General features: G+C 42.3%; 1 protein-coding gene across 1 annotated transcript; it reads left to right on the top strand.

Moving 5' to 3' along the window:
- Positions 1 to 3,676: 3,676 nt before the first annotated feature.
- Positions 3,677 to 13,299, top strand: bicc2 (bicaudal C homolog 2). Its single transcript, XM_005937713.3, has 19 exons — positions 3,677 to 4,142; positions 5,287 to 5,333; positions 5,699 to 5,768; positions 5,894 to 5,973; positions 6,121 to 6,282; positions 6,375 to 6,428; positions 6,679 to 6,894; positions 6,976 to 7,227; positions 7,355 to 7,486; positions 7,684 to 7,873; positions 7,982 to 8,115; positions 8,192 to 8,394; positions 8,762 to 8,867; positions 9,337 to 9,376; positions 10,719 to 10,882; positions 11,920 to 12,130; positions 12,225 to 12,394; positions 12,532 to 12,631; positions 12,746 to 13,299. Exons 1-19 carry the CDS (start codon positions 3,866 to 3,868, stop codon positions 12,874 to 12,876), a joined length of 2,739 nt encoding a protein of 912 aa, XP_005937775.1. The 5' UTR covers positions 3,677 to 3,865; the 3' UTR covers positions 12,877 to 13,299.
- The last annotated feature ends 3,376 nt before the right edge of the window (positions 13,300 to 16,675 follow it).

The raw sequence follows: 16,675 nt of genomic DNA, 5'->3' as shown, positions 1-16,675 counted from the left end.
AATTTGAGAAGTTAATTGTCATGTGATATTTTATTTCATTTTATAAAGAGAAAAACAATATATATATATTTTGTGTTCATGAACTGAGTCACCCACAGTTTTTTGTATTGCAGGAACTGTGCACTGATATTATTATAATTTTTATTCTTACTCAAATCAAATCAAATCAAATCACTTTTATTGTCACATCACATGTGCAGGTACATTGGTACAGCACATGTGAGTGAAATTCTTGTGTGCGAGCTACTGGAATCTCCTAGGTACTACATGAAGACTGCAGATTTGTATGAGGCCATATTATTGTTCTTCTCTTACACCATGTGAATGTACTGGATATTTTATGCATTGCTGTTCTATGTGTCTTAGTATGGACCATCTCTTTATTTCTCTTGTTGTTTCACAAACAACCTGCACTTTTTTATCTGGGGATACATGAAGATAAAATTGAATTACATTAACTGATTTTAATGCCAAGGCAAAATTATTACTTAAAGAAATGCAAATCTGTGATCACTGAAAATGATCTTCTTTTGCTCTTAACAGATGTTTATAAAGGTTTATCATTTATCGATACCTGTTGTTTCTATTGTTATAATCATTTTTGTTTTGTCTTTTTTTCTTTTTGTTACATTTTCTTTCATATTTTTTATTGATATGTCATGACTTTAAAGCCTAACTATGGTCAAGATCTGCAAGTGAGCTGTGGCTAGAAGTCCTGTGTACAGTGCAGTGCTTGATGGTATATTATAGCAACCTTAATATATCCTCACTGAATACAATGAAAAACATGTTTTGACATTGTGGGTAAGCAAAGAAGGCTTAGACTACAAGCAGTAACCTGAACAGAACTAGAACTAGAACTAGATCTGTTCTGCTTTAATTAGCTTTAGATTTGAGATGATTTTCTGCACAAAGACAATGTAGATTGAGACAAGCTGCAATGTTTAATCCTGGTGCTTGCATCAATAAGCCATGCACACATTCACAACAGATAACATTAATGCTTTCCTTGTAGTAGATCATAACACCATCCAAGAGACAGAAGAAGAAATGCTACTGCAGAATCCAGCCATCAGTGAGTAAATGAGTTAATCATTTACCACAACTTTAATTAAAATGCCTCCAATGAGTTGTGAAGTTAACTGACAGACCAGAGAGGACAAGGGGGGAGCACATGTACACTAGGAGATCAAAACACAACCAACAACAAAAACTCAATTGAAAGACACCCTCAATCATGTCACGGTTCTTGGTAAAGTTTTCTTTAATCTTAAGGTTCAGTGGCAACAAGACTTTGTAGAAAGACTATTATCTTTGCAGTACACTGGCAAAAGTGTGAGCTATATTTCATATTGCATCCACAGCAACACACTGCTTGACTTTTAAATAAGAGGGCACACGTTGCGATATTGACTGAATAAATAAGCCAATGGATGTGATACAGTCCATACTTCACAATTTATTAGTTTAATATTGCAGCAGGGCTTAAACATTTTTTAAATAATTCTAAAAATTACAAGTTTTTTAAAGAGTCTGCTCATTAGGAAAGCAAAAACAGACTTTTTAATGAAGTCCCTGCCTAACTGATAGTATCTGATTAAGGATTAACTGCACTATGGGCCTTTTTTATATTATTATTATTTTTGCATCTGTAGCACTTCTCTCACACACATCAGCACTCGTAAGACCTGGTTAAGATTTCCAAGGATCAGAGTGCCCTCTTGGTAAGGTGGTCTCATGAATAAGGAGAATAAGATGCTCCTGATCTGAATCATTGATGAATTGAGGGGCTGATCTAAGCAACCATCCAGAGCTCATCCTCATCAGTCACTCTGCAGGAGCGTTTGGCCTTCTCTGCCCTCCATGTTGATCAAACGGTGACGCACACCCCTGTGCTTTACTGGAAACCCACATCCTTCCCGTCAGATGGGTCTAAACAAGGGGCGGGAGGTAAGAGGTCTGCAATTGTAAAGACAGATTAAACTTTGAATAACTCACTCCCTGACCAGTTGCCATGGTGACAAAGTCTTCATGTCTTTCATTTACGATCCTCCTCAGGCAAATAAGTCTAGCCTGAAGTAGTTTGTAACGTTAGCAAGATCGCTGCACAGCCAGATAGTGTTTGCTGCTTCGCCTGGGGCCAGATTTGTCTTGGCAATATGGAAAAACATCAGGGTGAGCTGGAAGCACAGTCCCACAAGTGCTGACTAATTGAGCAGTTTGTTTTTGCTCATAATACAATCTGCACTTCAGCTCTCAAATGTGAGACATTTAAAGCAGTGAGGGGACTTAATAATAAGTGCTAAACAAATTCAGAAATCTCATTTGCTCTTTTATTTTGTCCATTTTAAACAGTTTATGACAGCAGAAACTTGCTTCACCGCTGTTATCTGATAGCTACATTTATTTTTAGAGATTCATGCTTTGTGTTACAGCAGTCCTAAGTATTTTTAGTGGTTCAAAGACTAATCAGAATCCGACTCGTATGAGTAGCTATTAAACGAAATACAGCACTGTGTAAAGGTTTTGAGCCACTCCCTCATTTCTTCATATTTTGCTTCCAGTGAGCCAGATTTCATTATTTTCCAGGTGTTAGAAGGTCTTTCAAAGTTATTCTTTGGCTGCTTTTCCTTCATTTTTCACCTGATCCCACTTGTTAAGCCACTTAACACAGACCTTTGACTCGTCCGAGCATGAAAAAGGTACCTAACCAAAAAAATGAACAGAGATTGTTTCTTTACATAACAGACAGATTAGCAAGGAAGCTTTTTTTAAACTGTATCTTTAGGTTTGTCACAAAATCCCATAATTTGTTCCCATATCTTTAGGTTAATCTTTGATGAAGATCAAAGATAATACAATTTGACAAGCTTAAATCAGTAATTTTACACCAGCAAGGTGATTCCCAGAGAGCTGTTAATTAAAATTTTGCCATATTTCAGCATACCAATATGTCTTCAAAAGAAATCAGGGAAACAGTATCTGAAGGAAAATAGGACAAAATCCAACAAAAACCTGATACAGGATCTCAGAGATGCATATGAAGTAGTTACAAATGTGTTACCTGGAACAGTAAATGACACTACTGACACTAACGATGTGATCATACTTTGATACAGTATATATATGTTTTCATATCTTACAGTATTCTGTTGGTAGAGTTGCAGATAGTAGGACTTTTTCTAGTACAGACAGGAATTGAAAGCTTCTTTTGAAAAACCGCTGCGTTATACCCCTTTGATCGCTTTCACCCCGACCTCTGGAATCTGAAGCCCCCTGTGTCTCATTTAGAGGACGGGGAGGGAGTGCAGACATGATCTGAGGTGGCTGGATGACCTGTTTATTTTGTTAGCTGTGTGCGTTGATGTGAAGCTGGATGTCAGGATGTGTGCGTGTGTGTCTGTGTGAGAGAGTTTTGTGTCCTGACTTATCATTGGACCTTGACTATCAATCCAGATAATCTGTGGACACTGAAGTGAGGATTACTGAGGATTTGTTCTGAGAAAAGTGAGCCTTACTTGAAGTTGTATTGTCTTAGCCTTTCTGCAGTCACTACGATAGAGCAGAGACTGTGTGCCGGTGCAAAGAAGCTACTTTTATCCATCTGTGCAATGAAAGCCAAAGAGACAAGTCCTTCAAGGCTCCTAAAGCTTGAACGGGCAGAGAAAGAGTTTTGTGTACCAAACTAAGTGAAGGGGGCGGGGGATGTTTAAAAAAAAAAGACACAGGGGGTGTTTCTTGCCCCTCTCTCCCTTTTTTCTGTCCCTGTTGGTCTCCTTGGTCACACACATGCACACATACTCCTCAGAAACACACACACACAAACACACACACACAAAACCACTGACAAGGGCTCAGTCCTGCTATGGCCACCACTACCACAGAGGAAAGCTCTCCAGTCCCGACCACTGTAGCACCCCAGCAGCCTGACTTGGAAGACAGCCTAAAACCCAACTCAGAGGCAGAAGCTGAGCTGGGCGAGACCCAGTGTGACCGAGAGGAAAAAGAGGATGAGGAACATGAAGAAGTGGGAAGAAGCTGTGATTCGGAACAGGAGAATACAAAAGGGAAGAGTTTGGACCCAGAGTGGGTGGAGGAGAGGTTCAGGATCGATAGGAAGAAGCTGGAGACCATGTTGTATGGTGAGTTAAATGGGATTATCAATTTTTATGGATGGAACTGTCAGTGCTATGTGCCTGAACTTCAGGGCTTTCTTATCGACTTCATTCTCACAGTCTGCCTTGAACTCTACAACATCTGAATTTTGTGTTATTTTGAAACCTATCCTATCCTGTGTTCCTCATTGACCTTGTTATCTACCTGATCCCACGTGCCTCTGGGGGCCTCCAGCCGCTTGTGCCCTTGTTGTCGCCATCAGTAAACGCCATCCACTAAACCCCTGTTGCTGCATCATTGTGATTTATGACCTGCAATTGCTTATGCATTCGCAGGTCCTTTTGGCTATTATCATTCCCGTCTGTGAAGCAAAGGTAACTGCCTCTGTTAGTTATGGCTGCTTGGCGGGTTCATGACAAATGCCTCCCCTGTGTCGCCGGGGAAACTCTTTCTGACAGCGTGCCACCGCTGTAGACACAAGCTGATGTTTGCGCTTGATGGGAAAGTGCTTCAGCTCTGATAACCGCGGCTTGGTTTTTAATGCGCGCGCAGCTGGGACTTCTGCTTTTACTGCTGTTCGAGCAGCCTCAATCAGGCAGTAAACATCCCATCTCAACCCTTTAGGTAATAATCTGTCACACCACATTCAGGCCTTCACACTGATTTTCGTACATCCCCCTCCCTCCCCTTGGTTTTGTACTTTAATTTTTTTTTCTTTTTGTTTGGGTAAAGTGGGAGGTATTTGCGTCAGCAAATGCCATTGATGTGATTAGTTGTCTCCAGGCTAATTTGTGGCTGCCTTTCCTAACCACCACCTTTTTGCTCCACCCCATAGTGTTTTCTTCTCATTCCTCAGCTCTGGCCAGCGTAACCCGTAGTGATAAAAGGAGGGGGTTGAAGGCATTCCTGGGGCTCCCCCTGAACCCTGTAAATGTCACCATGGAGCAATGGCCTTTTAAACTTGTTTATGTTCCCAGCAACCTCTTGTTCCACTGGCTTGACAAATTTCAGCCAAGTCAACATTGAAATGCAGACTTTGTGTTCACATGCGTCATATTGAACATTGCGTGGCGACCAATACAACCTGACAAATCTCTCTGCTGGGTTTTATTAGGGGTTTATTTTATCTTTATCTGCCTCATTTTTACATTTGCCTACTTCTTCTTTCAGCTCCAAAGCATGAGGGTGTCGAGACAGGAGAGGAGTTTTTTGAGAGAGTAAGTGGCTCTACACACATTCAAACACTTTATTCATAAACCAAACAACTAATAATATTTGGCCATTTTCCTTTGTAAAAACCACTGACAGTGTAATCACTAGTGTTTTAAAGCCTCGTGGTGAAATTTATCTTAGACCAGTGAAAACATCCCTGCTGCAGTTTTATTACTTGTTAGATGCTCTTCATTCAGTGATTACAGATTTTATGGTGGTGATAATTGGAGGTGGAGGCAGCTTTGTATCCTAAGATCTGCTGTGTTCTCTGAATGTGTGTGTTCTCATTGTATCTGTTACGATCTTTCCTGCATAGAGTGATAGCAGCTTCTTTGTTTCTCACTCTCTTCTATTGTCCGTGCTTTCACAGGTAATGAGAGAAACTAACACTCAGGTGAAATGGCCATCCAAACTGAAGATAGGAGCCAAATCAAAGAAAGGTGGCAAATTCTTCATGTTCCGTTCACACCAAAATCAGTGCTCTTTGTTTTGTGTTTTTCCCACAGCTTTGTGTGTGTGTGTGTGTGTTAACAGAGATTTATCATTTTCCATCTATTGTTTCTAGATCCACACGTAAAGGTGGAAGGGAAGAGAGCTAATGTCCTGGAAGCCAAAAGGAAGATACTAGAAGTGTTGGAAACCAGGGTGAGGTTGCTGATGCCTTAAATTTACAATGTCAAGAATCCATAGAGGAATGTAAGCTTTTAATAAAAGTAGTTTTATGTTTTTTTTATGTTAACGCCAGTATTGAATTGAAATCTGCTCAAATAACCAGTGTTTATATAAAACCAGGTAAACAAGGTGACTCTAAAAATGGACGTGGCCTATACGGAGCATTCTCATGTGATTGGAAAAGGTGGAGGGAATATCAAAAAAGTGATGGAGGTCACATCCTGTCATATTCATTTCCCTGACTCCAACCGTCACAATGCTACTGGAGAGAAAAGCAACCAGGTAGATGGCATTTTAATTCCACTAACTGCTGCCACTATGACAGGAAACTGAAAACCAATTCGTTTACATGTTATTTATTTATTAATTACCAGGTCTCCATCGCTGGGCCAGTAGAAGGCGTAGAGGAAGCCAGGAGGAGGATAAGAGTGAGTTGTCAATGTGTAATTTGAGCAAACTGCACAGAATAGATTTTTATTTGTCTCAACACTCAATATTTTCACTCCTGTCAGACGGAAAGATCAATAGAGTGATTAAGAGGATGGCTGACACAAAAAGGACAGGTATATCTGTCAATGCACTGCCTGTCTTGTCTCTGTCTTTGTTTCTCTCCCACCTCTTCATTATCCCTCCCTTCTGTGTCTCCTTCTCATCGAACCCTTACCCTTCTTATCCCAGGACCTCCAGCCGCTAACCTTGACCTTTGACCTGCCAGTGAGTCTTGTGCCCCAGGCTCTGCCAGATCCGGGTTCACCACTTATCCAGCAGGTAGTACAGACTCTGGGAGTCAGTGTGAGCTTCAGGGCCATGCCACCCCAGCCTCAAGCCCAGCCACCCTTTTATGGAAGCTGCTGCACCGTCTGGGGTCTGCAGGGCAATGCAGATGTTGTAAAGGTTAGCATTAAAGATTAAGGAGACTACTGGGTAATGAGGTTTAAGTATCATGTCGTGACTATATATACCATCACCTCACAGAAGGCGACCTGCATCTTGATGGACCTCCTGCTGGGAGCAGAGGTTGCAGGCGGTATTGTCAACAGCCAGCTGGACGTCACCTCCCAGCAGCACCTATTCCTGCTGGGACAGAATGGCGCTCACTTCCTGAGCGTTATGCACCAGACCCAGACCCAGATCATCCTACCGGACCTCAGCGCCCCTCAGAGTCCTCCCTCGCTGCTCATTCAGGGCAGCCCTGATGGGGTTTGTCTGGCTCGGCAGCATCTCATGGTACAGCAGGGCTGTTTATTTTGTGTGCGCATAACTGCTAAAAAACAATGCTGAGAAAACTTTGCTGCTTTTAATGTTTGATACTTTTACAATCTGTGTGATGTTTGCATATTTGTGTACACAATAGGACTGTCTGCCTGTGTGTTTGATGTTTGACATGCGTGAAGATGGGGAGGCCGATCCCTGTAAGCTAGCTCAGATGATGCGAAACCTTGGAGTCTTCATTAGCGTCAAGCCCAAAGTAAAACAGACCAGCAAGGTACGTTTTACCTCGTGGCTCTGATGCTTATTGTTTGAGACACAACTGAAAAAAGAATGCTAATTTGATTGGGCTTTGTATTGATAAAAACTTGCCCTGAAATATTTCTTTGATTTTGAATGCAAAATATTCTCCCCTGTAGTTTTCTGCTGAGTTGAGTACTGATCTAAAAATCTGTGTTGGTTTATAATTGTCAGTCAGTTGTGGTGAAAGGTCTGGAAAGGAATATTTCCTGCCTCTATGAGGCCCGCCGTCTACTCCTGGGGCTGGATTCCTCTGAGACTGTTAAGATAGCTGAAATGACCCCTGGCTCTCTGCTACCTGGCAGTGGGCTGACCAATTACTGGCTCAATATGTTGCTGCAGCAGCTTCGCCTGTCTGAACAGGGTGAGAGCATTAACACATGTGATTTGTTTTTGCAATCAGAATAATTCTTTTTAAAAATTTTCTGCTTCATACTGATTCATTCATATCACCCTTCTTCTTGCTGATCAGGCCCCGTGCCTGTTCCTGCTACAGAGATGCCAAGCGGTACAAAGCCACGCCCCTCACCTCCACCAGGCCTCACCTCTCCCACTGAGGAGGGTAGGGTAGGGCCGAAGGGAACAGATGGTCGACCTCTGGAGAAGGTGTTTCACTGTTAATGTTCAAAATGACAAAACACAATGGGAAATTCTTCTGAAACTTTCCAATTCTCTTTTTCAGATTCTGGAAAATGAGGACCAGTTTGGTCAGCATGAGAGCTCTGAGTGTGTGGCGATGTCATCGTCTGAGACGTGTGACGCTTTGAAGAGCAGCATCAGCAGGATCGGACTGAATGGTCGGAGGGGGAGCCTTCAGGGTCCTGAAATTGCCAAGGTTTTCAGCCAGGGCAGGCGCCATTCAACAGGGCAGGTGTTAACATACAGGTGAGCATTTTGCAGGTACACACACCTACTCTCTGATGACTCTTCATAATCTTTAAAGTCTTAACTTCTGGAAAATTCTTTTGTTGTTGTTTATACTTGCTCTACTTTGGTTTCTGTTTGATTTGATATAAATCAGCTCTACAGAGCGTGCAGTTTTAATTTAGCTCACATTTAACACACTCTATATTTAAACTGCACGATGACACTTTGAAAGAACTGCTGCAGCCAGGTGAAAGAAAGAGTTAATAAGAACTCAAAGATTGCACAGAGCCATCACAGTTTCACCTAACCTTGCTTTACCATCTGTGTGTGCGTGCGTGTGTGTGTGTGTGTGTGCGCGCGCGTGTGTTCCTCCTGACTGTGCCAGACTGCTGAACGCAGACACTGAGGGGGGGAGGAGTGAGCGGAGGAACAGCCTGAGGAGAGGTGTGACTCTGGCTCAAAATGTTCGCGCTGACTCATTCAAGGCTGAGGTGAGAAAAACAGGAGCTGCAGGTTTCTTCCTTGCTTGTTTCTTCACGAAGTTATGCACAGAGTCTGTGGCACACATTTTGGTCACGGATGATGCTCAGTGGACAGATAATCACATCTCTGTAGGACAGTGGATGAGCGAACGCTGAAAATGTCACGTTAAACTGAAAACGGGAAGATCATTTTCTTTGTCACGGTCTATAATCTATTGATTTGCGGTTTGATTTTGAAAATTGGGTTCTCTCTTTGTTGGTCTCCCCTCTTATTTTTCTCCCATCTCACATACGCAAAGGTTATGCAAAGAAGGATTAACAAGTTTACTGCCACGGCAGCAGGACGTGTTTTCTTATGCAAGTGTTTGTTCCTGCTGTAAATTAGGTTCCCGCTATCCTCCCATCTCTCAGTAACCAAAGAAAAAAATTCAATTTCATGCATTATTTACCTACTCCATTTCCTGTTTGTACTTTGTAGGATTATGACTATGAAAAGAAGAAACTGCTGGCAACCAGAGGTTAGTCCTCCTAAATGTTTAATATTTCTTCCTGTCTTGCTGCGGTTTCAGAAACGTTCTGCAACAATGATTAGCACTGCTAAGCAAGCGTTCCTTCTTTTTTATTGATTCACAGTTGCTGTTCTGCAGATAGTTGCACGAAAATAGATTTTGGTGAAGTATATTGTTGTTTTGCTCATCAGCACACTTTTTTGTTTTGTTTTCGGAGCTGAACAGGAGCAGGAATAATTTAGTTTTGCTGGTAACAATCACATGTTTTGCTCACATCATTGCTGGAAAAATACTTAATGTCAGTGGATTAAGCCAGATGAAGTAGGCTTTTAAGTTTATTCAAGCATGCTATAGGGGAGACACATTAATATCCCAAGCAGAAGTAGGGATTTGATAAAGGGGTCCCATTTCCGCAGTGCTCACTGCCAAGACAACTGATGAAGGGGGCCTGTTTATGGGCTGCAGTGTGCCAAAGTTATAATAGAGTAGCACTGGCACTCCCACTTAATTCACCAGGGGTAGATACACAATGCAGACAACCCACGCACACATGCATCCAGGAATGGTGCGTGTGCTCTCATACACAAGCGTGCGTGGACACACACGTAGCATCCCTCACGCAGAATGAGAGATACTGAAGAGATCTGCAGCCAAATGGTACCAAATTCCCTCAGTGTTCCTTTATGGGATTATGAATTAGCAGTTTGAATGGGCCATCTGCCTCACAGCCATTAAGACACCCGTATGCCAGGATATGAATGGGACATTTACGCCACAAATACACACAAAGACACCCGAATGAAAACCTACCAGTAATAATCCTGTTGATATTGCACTCTTTATGGAGTACTGTTGCAGTTTTTATCACACATTCACACATGGAAGAGGCCCAGGGTCACTTGTTTGTCGATTGAATGCGTATGCCAGTCTAAGTCTTAGCGCTCAGAGTTTTATTAAGTATGCCACATGCTGGCAAGAGAAGTAACACTGTTCGTGATTCATTATTTAACACATGAACCCAGCCTGCTCACATCAGAGTACCAAAGAAGACGTGGAAAACCTGCAAAGCATTTTTATGATAGACAGACTGCGGATATGAGTATTGATGCTTGCTGCAAAATCCATTTATGTGAATTTAAAGCTGTAAAGCTTTCTGAAAGTGTTTCCTTATTCACTTCTTTTGCCACAGCACTACTACAGTCAGACTTTCCGCATTGAACATGCAACGTGCTGCATTTATGTGAAAGCTGGCAATCAGATTTCAGACAACATCACAGACGGTAATGCTTTTGATACCAGTTGGTCCCAAAGTCACATTTTCTAACTCTGTGTTTATGTGTATTTATGTTAGCCATGCAGAGGAAGCCTATAGTCACAGAGGTCCGCACGCCCACAGACACGTGGAGTGGCCTTGGCTTCTCCAAGTCTATGCCAGCCGAGGCTGTAAAAGAGCTTCGCAACATCAGCAGACGCAACTACAAACCCTACCTGAGCACCGGTAATAACCAGCAACAGGTACAGATGAGCCTACTGCTTACTTAAAAGCTGAAAAAATGGTCTCACAGATTAACATTTTGAGTTTTCGTTCAAAGTTATAGGTAGAGTTCATGATTTATAGGCACAGCTACTTTTGTTGGACTGAATTCAGTTGAAGCTTTTACTGCAGTGCAGTGAAACAAGCGCTGCCACGGTGGCCCTCTAACACAGTCTCATTTATTGGTTTTGCCCCCTAACAGTCTCGAGCATTTATCTCACTGTGTGGTAAGCACTGCCAATTTGTACGCTCAATTACCTGGAGTCTGATACCATCGGTGTGGTCAACACAGGCACTCTTTGGCAACCTGTTTACCTGAGCTGGTTCAGCTCATCTCCCCTGCTCTTTTAAAGCCTTTTGAATAGCTGCTCTCTGACTGCCCACTGGCCATTGATGTAGAAGCAGACTCACTTAGGATAATGAAAGCAAGAGGCATTTCTCCAATGAGTTCAATTTTCCTCTGAGACCCAGGCAACTGGGAGGAAGCATTTGCTATGCCCGCTGCATTGATAGATTCGAGTGAAGGACTTTTACTGTCACAGATCAGCCCACAGTGGCAAATAAGCTGGTTTAGAGACACGCTAAATGGATTTGGCTAAATCCTTGGATCTACAGGCATTAGGAAGTTTATGGCCACTTGCAGCTATTTGTCTCTGGGACAGAGACAGGGCAGAGATGACAGTAGGGCATGGTGGCAAAATGACACGATGATGCTATTGTGCAAAACGCTGTCAGAAGAAAGCAACATTAGCCTGTATAAGGGAACTTATTATAGATTCCCATATTTTCAGTTTGGATACAAGAACAGCAGTAACATCCACCTGGTTTTCAAACCTGTCAGACAAAGTGTCAGAGCAATACAAGAAAAAAAAAAAACAGACAGTGGATGAATGGAGGGGATGCACCAAGACCCAGTAAAAGATAAATAAGGAATATCTTTAACCTTGCATCATGCAAAGTTAATAGAGTCCAAGAGCAAAAATAGGTCCACTTTAATGCTGTTACTATCTCCTTCTAGTCTTGGGCTGCTCAGACAGGAAAGGTGGCTAATGGAAGCGACTCTGAGAACTGGAGGGACAGACGTGGATCCACATCTTCATCCCAGCCCATCTCTTCCTCTTCGTCCTCATCCTCATCTTCCCCATCCTCACCTCTGACTACTTTCTCCTCATCATCCTCTTTTCCTGCATTTGCCTCCTCAATGAACCGCAGTAGAAGCGACAAGCCCTGTAAGTCTGACCTCTGTGCACTCAGCTAAACAGAGATCACCTGCTCCCTGCTGCGTTTAACCTTTTCCTCTAAACTTTGACCTCTGGTGTTCAGCGGAGAGCTTTGCGAGCAATGGCAGCAGCTACTTCGAAAGTGTGTGCTCACAGAGGAGGGGGTCGACCTGCAGTCAGCGGAGCCCCAGCCCCCACTTGACAGATGACCTGCCCGAGCTGCTCGGCCAGCTGGGCCTGCTCAAATACATCGATGTGTTTGAACAGCAAGAGGTAAACTCACACAGAGTCGCACTTGATCATTTTTTGAAATCACTTTTTTTTTTTCATTCAGCTTGCAAACACAAGCCGAAAGAGTTAATGCATTATAAATGAGCATCATGATGCAACTTCGGTCTACACTCCTCTAGATCGATTATCAGACATTCCTCACTCTGTCTGATGAAGATCTGAAGGAAGTGGGTGTATCTACCTTTGGAGCAAGGCGCAAGATGTTATTAGCAATCTCAGGTGAATCTCTGAAGCCTCAGCCGGGATTTATGCCGTATCCGCTTCTCTCTCTGTTTTGGCAGTATGCTGTGCTCCTCTCCTCTTGTAAAATTGATTATTTTTCCTCTGATACAGAACTGAACAAAAGCAAGAGGAGGCTCTCGGATACACCTGCTGTGAAGTCTGGTTACCTGGAAGGTGGTGCTAGTGGTAGACTTCCACGAATCATGGATGTGGAAGCTGCAGCTCAGAGTAACCGCTGGTGAGGGAAGACGCCAAATATGTGGAGATATTCTAATGGGAAAATATACAACAATGATGATGCCAGTACAAAAGTCTTACTAGCTCATTTACTACAAAGGGAGAGGTGCGAGATTATCCTGAGAAACTACAAAAATTATGTAAAACATTTAAACAGGGTGCCTTTCTTCTACAGCGTAACCCAAAGTTTTTTTTATATAATAATTCAAAACAAGGAGGCTTTCCATCCTCAGTTATGACAAGAAACGAACTACACAAAGCACACAGGAACAGGAGAAAATGTTGATTTTTTTTTTTTTTGTCATAAAGTGCCTTTCTTATGCAAACTCTATATTTTGACCATATTAACCACAATCTTTATGCAACTGTAACATTTACCCAAGAAAAAAACATGTCATAGTGATGATAATTAAAAGGTTGCTGTAAAAGACTGTTTTCTTTTATGAGAGTGAAAAAATAGTGAATGATATATTTAAAAAAAAAAAACAACACGTCTATGGCCGGACTCAGTTATGTGTTCAACGCCTTAAATTGATAACCTCCTATGTCATCAGTGGAAATGTGTGAGGCAAGTAAAAACTGGGAGCAAACCACAAGAGGGCACTAGTGTCACACACAGTCTTCTTTTTACAAATTCACGTCACATTTGTGCTGCATGGAAAATAATGTCATTTGTTTCAAAGTGACAGCAGCATCACAGCTCCTGCTGGACAAGGTGGGGTTTGGTTTTGAATTATACAGGGCCTAGTATCAGATAAGACAAATGATTTAGAAACCATAAATACATTTATTTGTTTGAGGGTAATATGAAACTCCTATTATAGTGGTTTGCATGCATCTTCTGACTTCTCGACAAAGAGTTTCAATTCGTTTTATCGCTACTCCCTGGAATGAAGCCAGTGCAGCCACTTTTTGCTACCTGTTAATATTATCTGCAGAAGGCTGCATGCAGCAAAATACGTGCCATCAGGGAGAGGGCGCTGACAGAAATGTGCAAATTTGGAATAGCAGTGCTGCTTATCACATGGAATTGAATGGGCCAAGATAGCTCCACTGGAGGGCATGAAGGGGTCTGATCTGTCTCGAGGCTCGACAAGCTGGTTGGTACAGTGGCAGCCAAGCATGAAAGAGAGCGTGAGTGCGAGTGGTGGGCTGTGACAGATTAGGGGGAGATGATCCCTACTTATTACAATGTGTCTGCCAATTACATAGGCAGGCTTTAGACTGGTGATCCTCAAATCTGGTCCTCGGGCTCTGGAGGGATGCTGAATTTCTGTCCTGTCAGGTAGTTATTTGCAGTCCCCTGGGGTTGTGAGCGTGAATTGGTCCTTGATCACACAGCTAGAATGAAAACAACCTGGAAAAAAATGAGCAGTGCTCTCATTCCTGAGGACTTTGGAGATCCACTTTGACTTTTAACATGTAAAGTGGCAATCTTGACTTATGGCCCAGCTAAATATGTAAAATGAAGGTATGAGTGACTCCAATCGCAGCTTGCCCACTTTAGAGAAGTCTGGTTTAGTACTGGACTTAGCTTGTCGATATTAATAACTTGTAGTATACCCTGCAGCTTTTAAATGGAAGCCAATGGATTTAACTGACGTGTATGTAGGGAACCTGATATCAACAAACAATCTAATTATTTCAGTATGAATGCATTCAAACATCACTACATCTTCATAAGCATCTCATCAATGAAACTACATGCATGGCGCTACATACAATCAGCTTCCTGTCATATTTCCCCCAGTGGGAAACTCCAAAACTGTGCAAATGGCCTTTAAAACTACCAGTCTTTATTGTTACCAACACATACATGGCAAAAGATGGTGACTTATTAACCTGTGCTCGAGCCATGATGACAGCTTTATCTGTTTTCTTCACAGCCATTAGATAAAGACAGAATGTAGGAATGCATCTGTGCCGCACTGGTGAGTTTCATAAAGTGGAGCAAATCCACATGTAGGACATTGTCTCCAAATGTGGGATGAGGGAAGAAAAATGCTGTGCAGTCCTACATAAATGATGACCCCTTGTCACTGTGGATCAGTCACATGGCCATTTACTGAATACATCTTGTGTGAATGTATGTATACGGGAAGCAGTTTTGGAAAATATGCTTTGTTACATTTTTGCCAAGTGTTAAATAACAATCTTTCAACTTCAATGTGAATCTCCATGCAAGCATCTTAATAAAAATTCACCAACAGAAAAACTACATGAAGAAACAAAGTATAGGTATAACATAAGGTTTTATGTGTTGGACAAGATCCTGACTAAAAGAAATTCCTTTTTTTGCTTTAACTCTTTAACTCCACCCAGGAGCTCGATTTCCATACGATAACTGCAGCCAACTGCATAAAGCCCCACTTGTGGCCATCACCAGTCTCTATGGAGACGCTGGGTGGATACGAGGATCCACCCAACAGGAAAAGTCATTTGGGGATAATAAAGAAGCAGCCAATAGAGAAACGAAACAGAGCAGTGAAGTGCCCTGAGGATAGAATGCAACCAAGCTTTCCCTTTTCTGAGATGAAGACAGAGCTCACTACAAGAGGAGTGAGTTTCAGTGGGAAAGCAGAAGAAAACAGAAACAATAATGAGACAGCGTGTGAGTGGCTGAATGTGAGCCGTGGTGTGCAGTACACCACGTTAGCTGAAGTTCCTAAACAACCTTCCGTGTGTTCAAAATATCCATCATAGTCCTGAACCCAGTGATATTTTGTCTGATTACTCCTTTTAGTAAAATGGCATCTGCACGAGTTGGAGTTCTGTTGCAGATAAAGGTGGTGGCTGGACGAACCCATGCTGTGACAAAAATTTCATAACAAAGATGCAAAAAGACAACGCAGTAGACTGAGATGTCTTCAAGCAAAAGCACAGAGTGAGAGGATGAAGAAGATGAAGAAAACAAGCCGATTTCACCTTAATTCTGAATAAACAAACCATTTCCTCCTTAAACATCACTCTGAATAGAAACAGAAATTAAACACTTTATGTGACGGCTCTAAAGAGGAAGAGATGTTTTGCTGAAACTGCAAGGTCTTTCTCCTGAAGATAGACAAGCATGGGCTTGGTGCCACAGATGCTTAAGTAGATGCATTCCTACTTATGACTATATTTAAAGGTTATCTTGGAGAGACCTTATCAAGGAGAGGAATCCCTGCATACAGGCAAGCTGTTTTGCATTTTATGTGAAAAAAAAAATAGCTATTATAATGCTATTTATTTGTAATAGGAATTTGAGCAAAATGTATTTTCATTTTCTTTATGATTTGATAGACTGTGTTATCACTAGGGCGATCGTGGCTAAAGAGTTGGGAGTTCGCCTTGTAATCGGAAGGTTGCCCGTTCGAGCCCCGGCTCGGACAGCCCAGTTGTTATGTCCTTGGGCAAGACACTTCACCTACCGCCTACAAGCCGATGGCGCGATATGGCAGACTCGCTTCTGTCAGTCTGCCCCTGCTACAACTGTAGCTTGCCTCCACCAGTGTGTGAATGGGTGGATGACTGGGTGTGTAAAGTGCTTTGGGGTCCCTAGGGGGAACTAGTAAAAAGCGCTGTACAAATACAGACCATTTACCACTAATTATTATTATTAAGGCTCCAGTGAAAGGAATAGCTGAGAGCCATATAGCACTGCAACTGGGAATATAGGCGGATACAGTAAAGACACAAGAAGCAGACATTTTCTTTCCAACTTTTCTCATGTAGCCTGATGACAGCAGAAGACGCACGAGCCAGGGTCCCAGAATCGGGTGATTATACACCCTCCACAGCTTCCAGCATAATTTGATGCACATA

Source organism: Haplochromis burtoni, unplaced genomic scaffold, assembly GCF_018398535.1.
Source record: "Haplochromis burtoni strain Fernald_Lab_line unplaced genomic scaffold, NCSU_Asbu1 Contig_236, whole genome shotgun sequence".
Taxonomy (NCBI): Eukaryota; Metazoa; Chordata; class Actinopteri; order Cichliformes; family Cichlidae; genus Haplochromis; species Haplochromis burtoni.
Note: the sequence above shows the minus strand (reverse complement) of the source record. Positions and strands in the feature narration are given on the sequence as shown.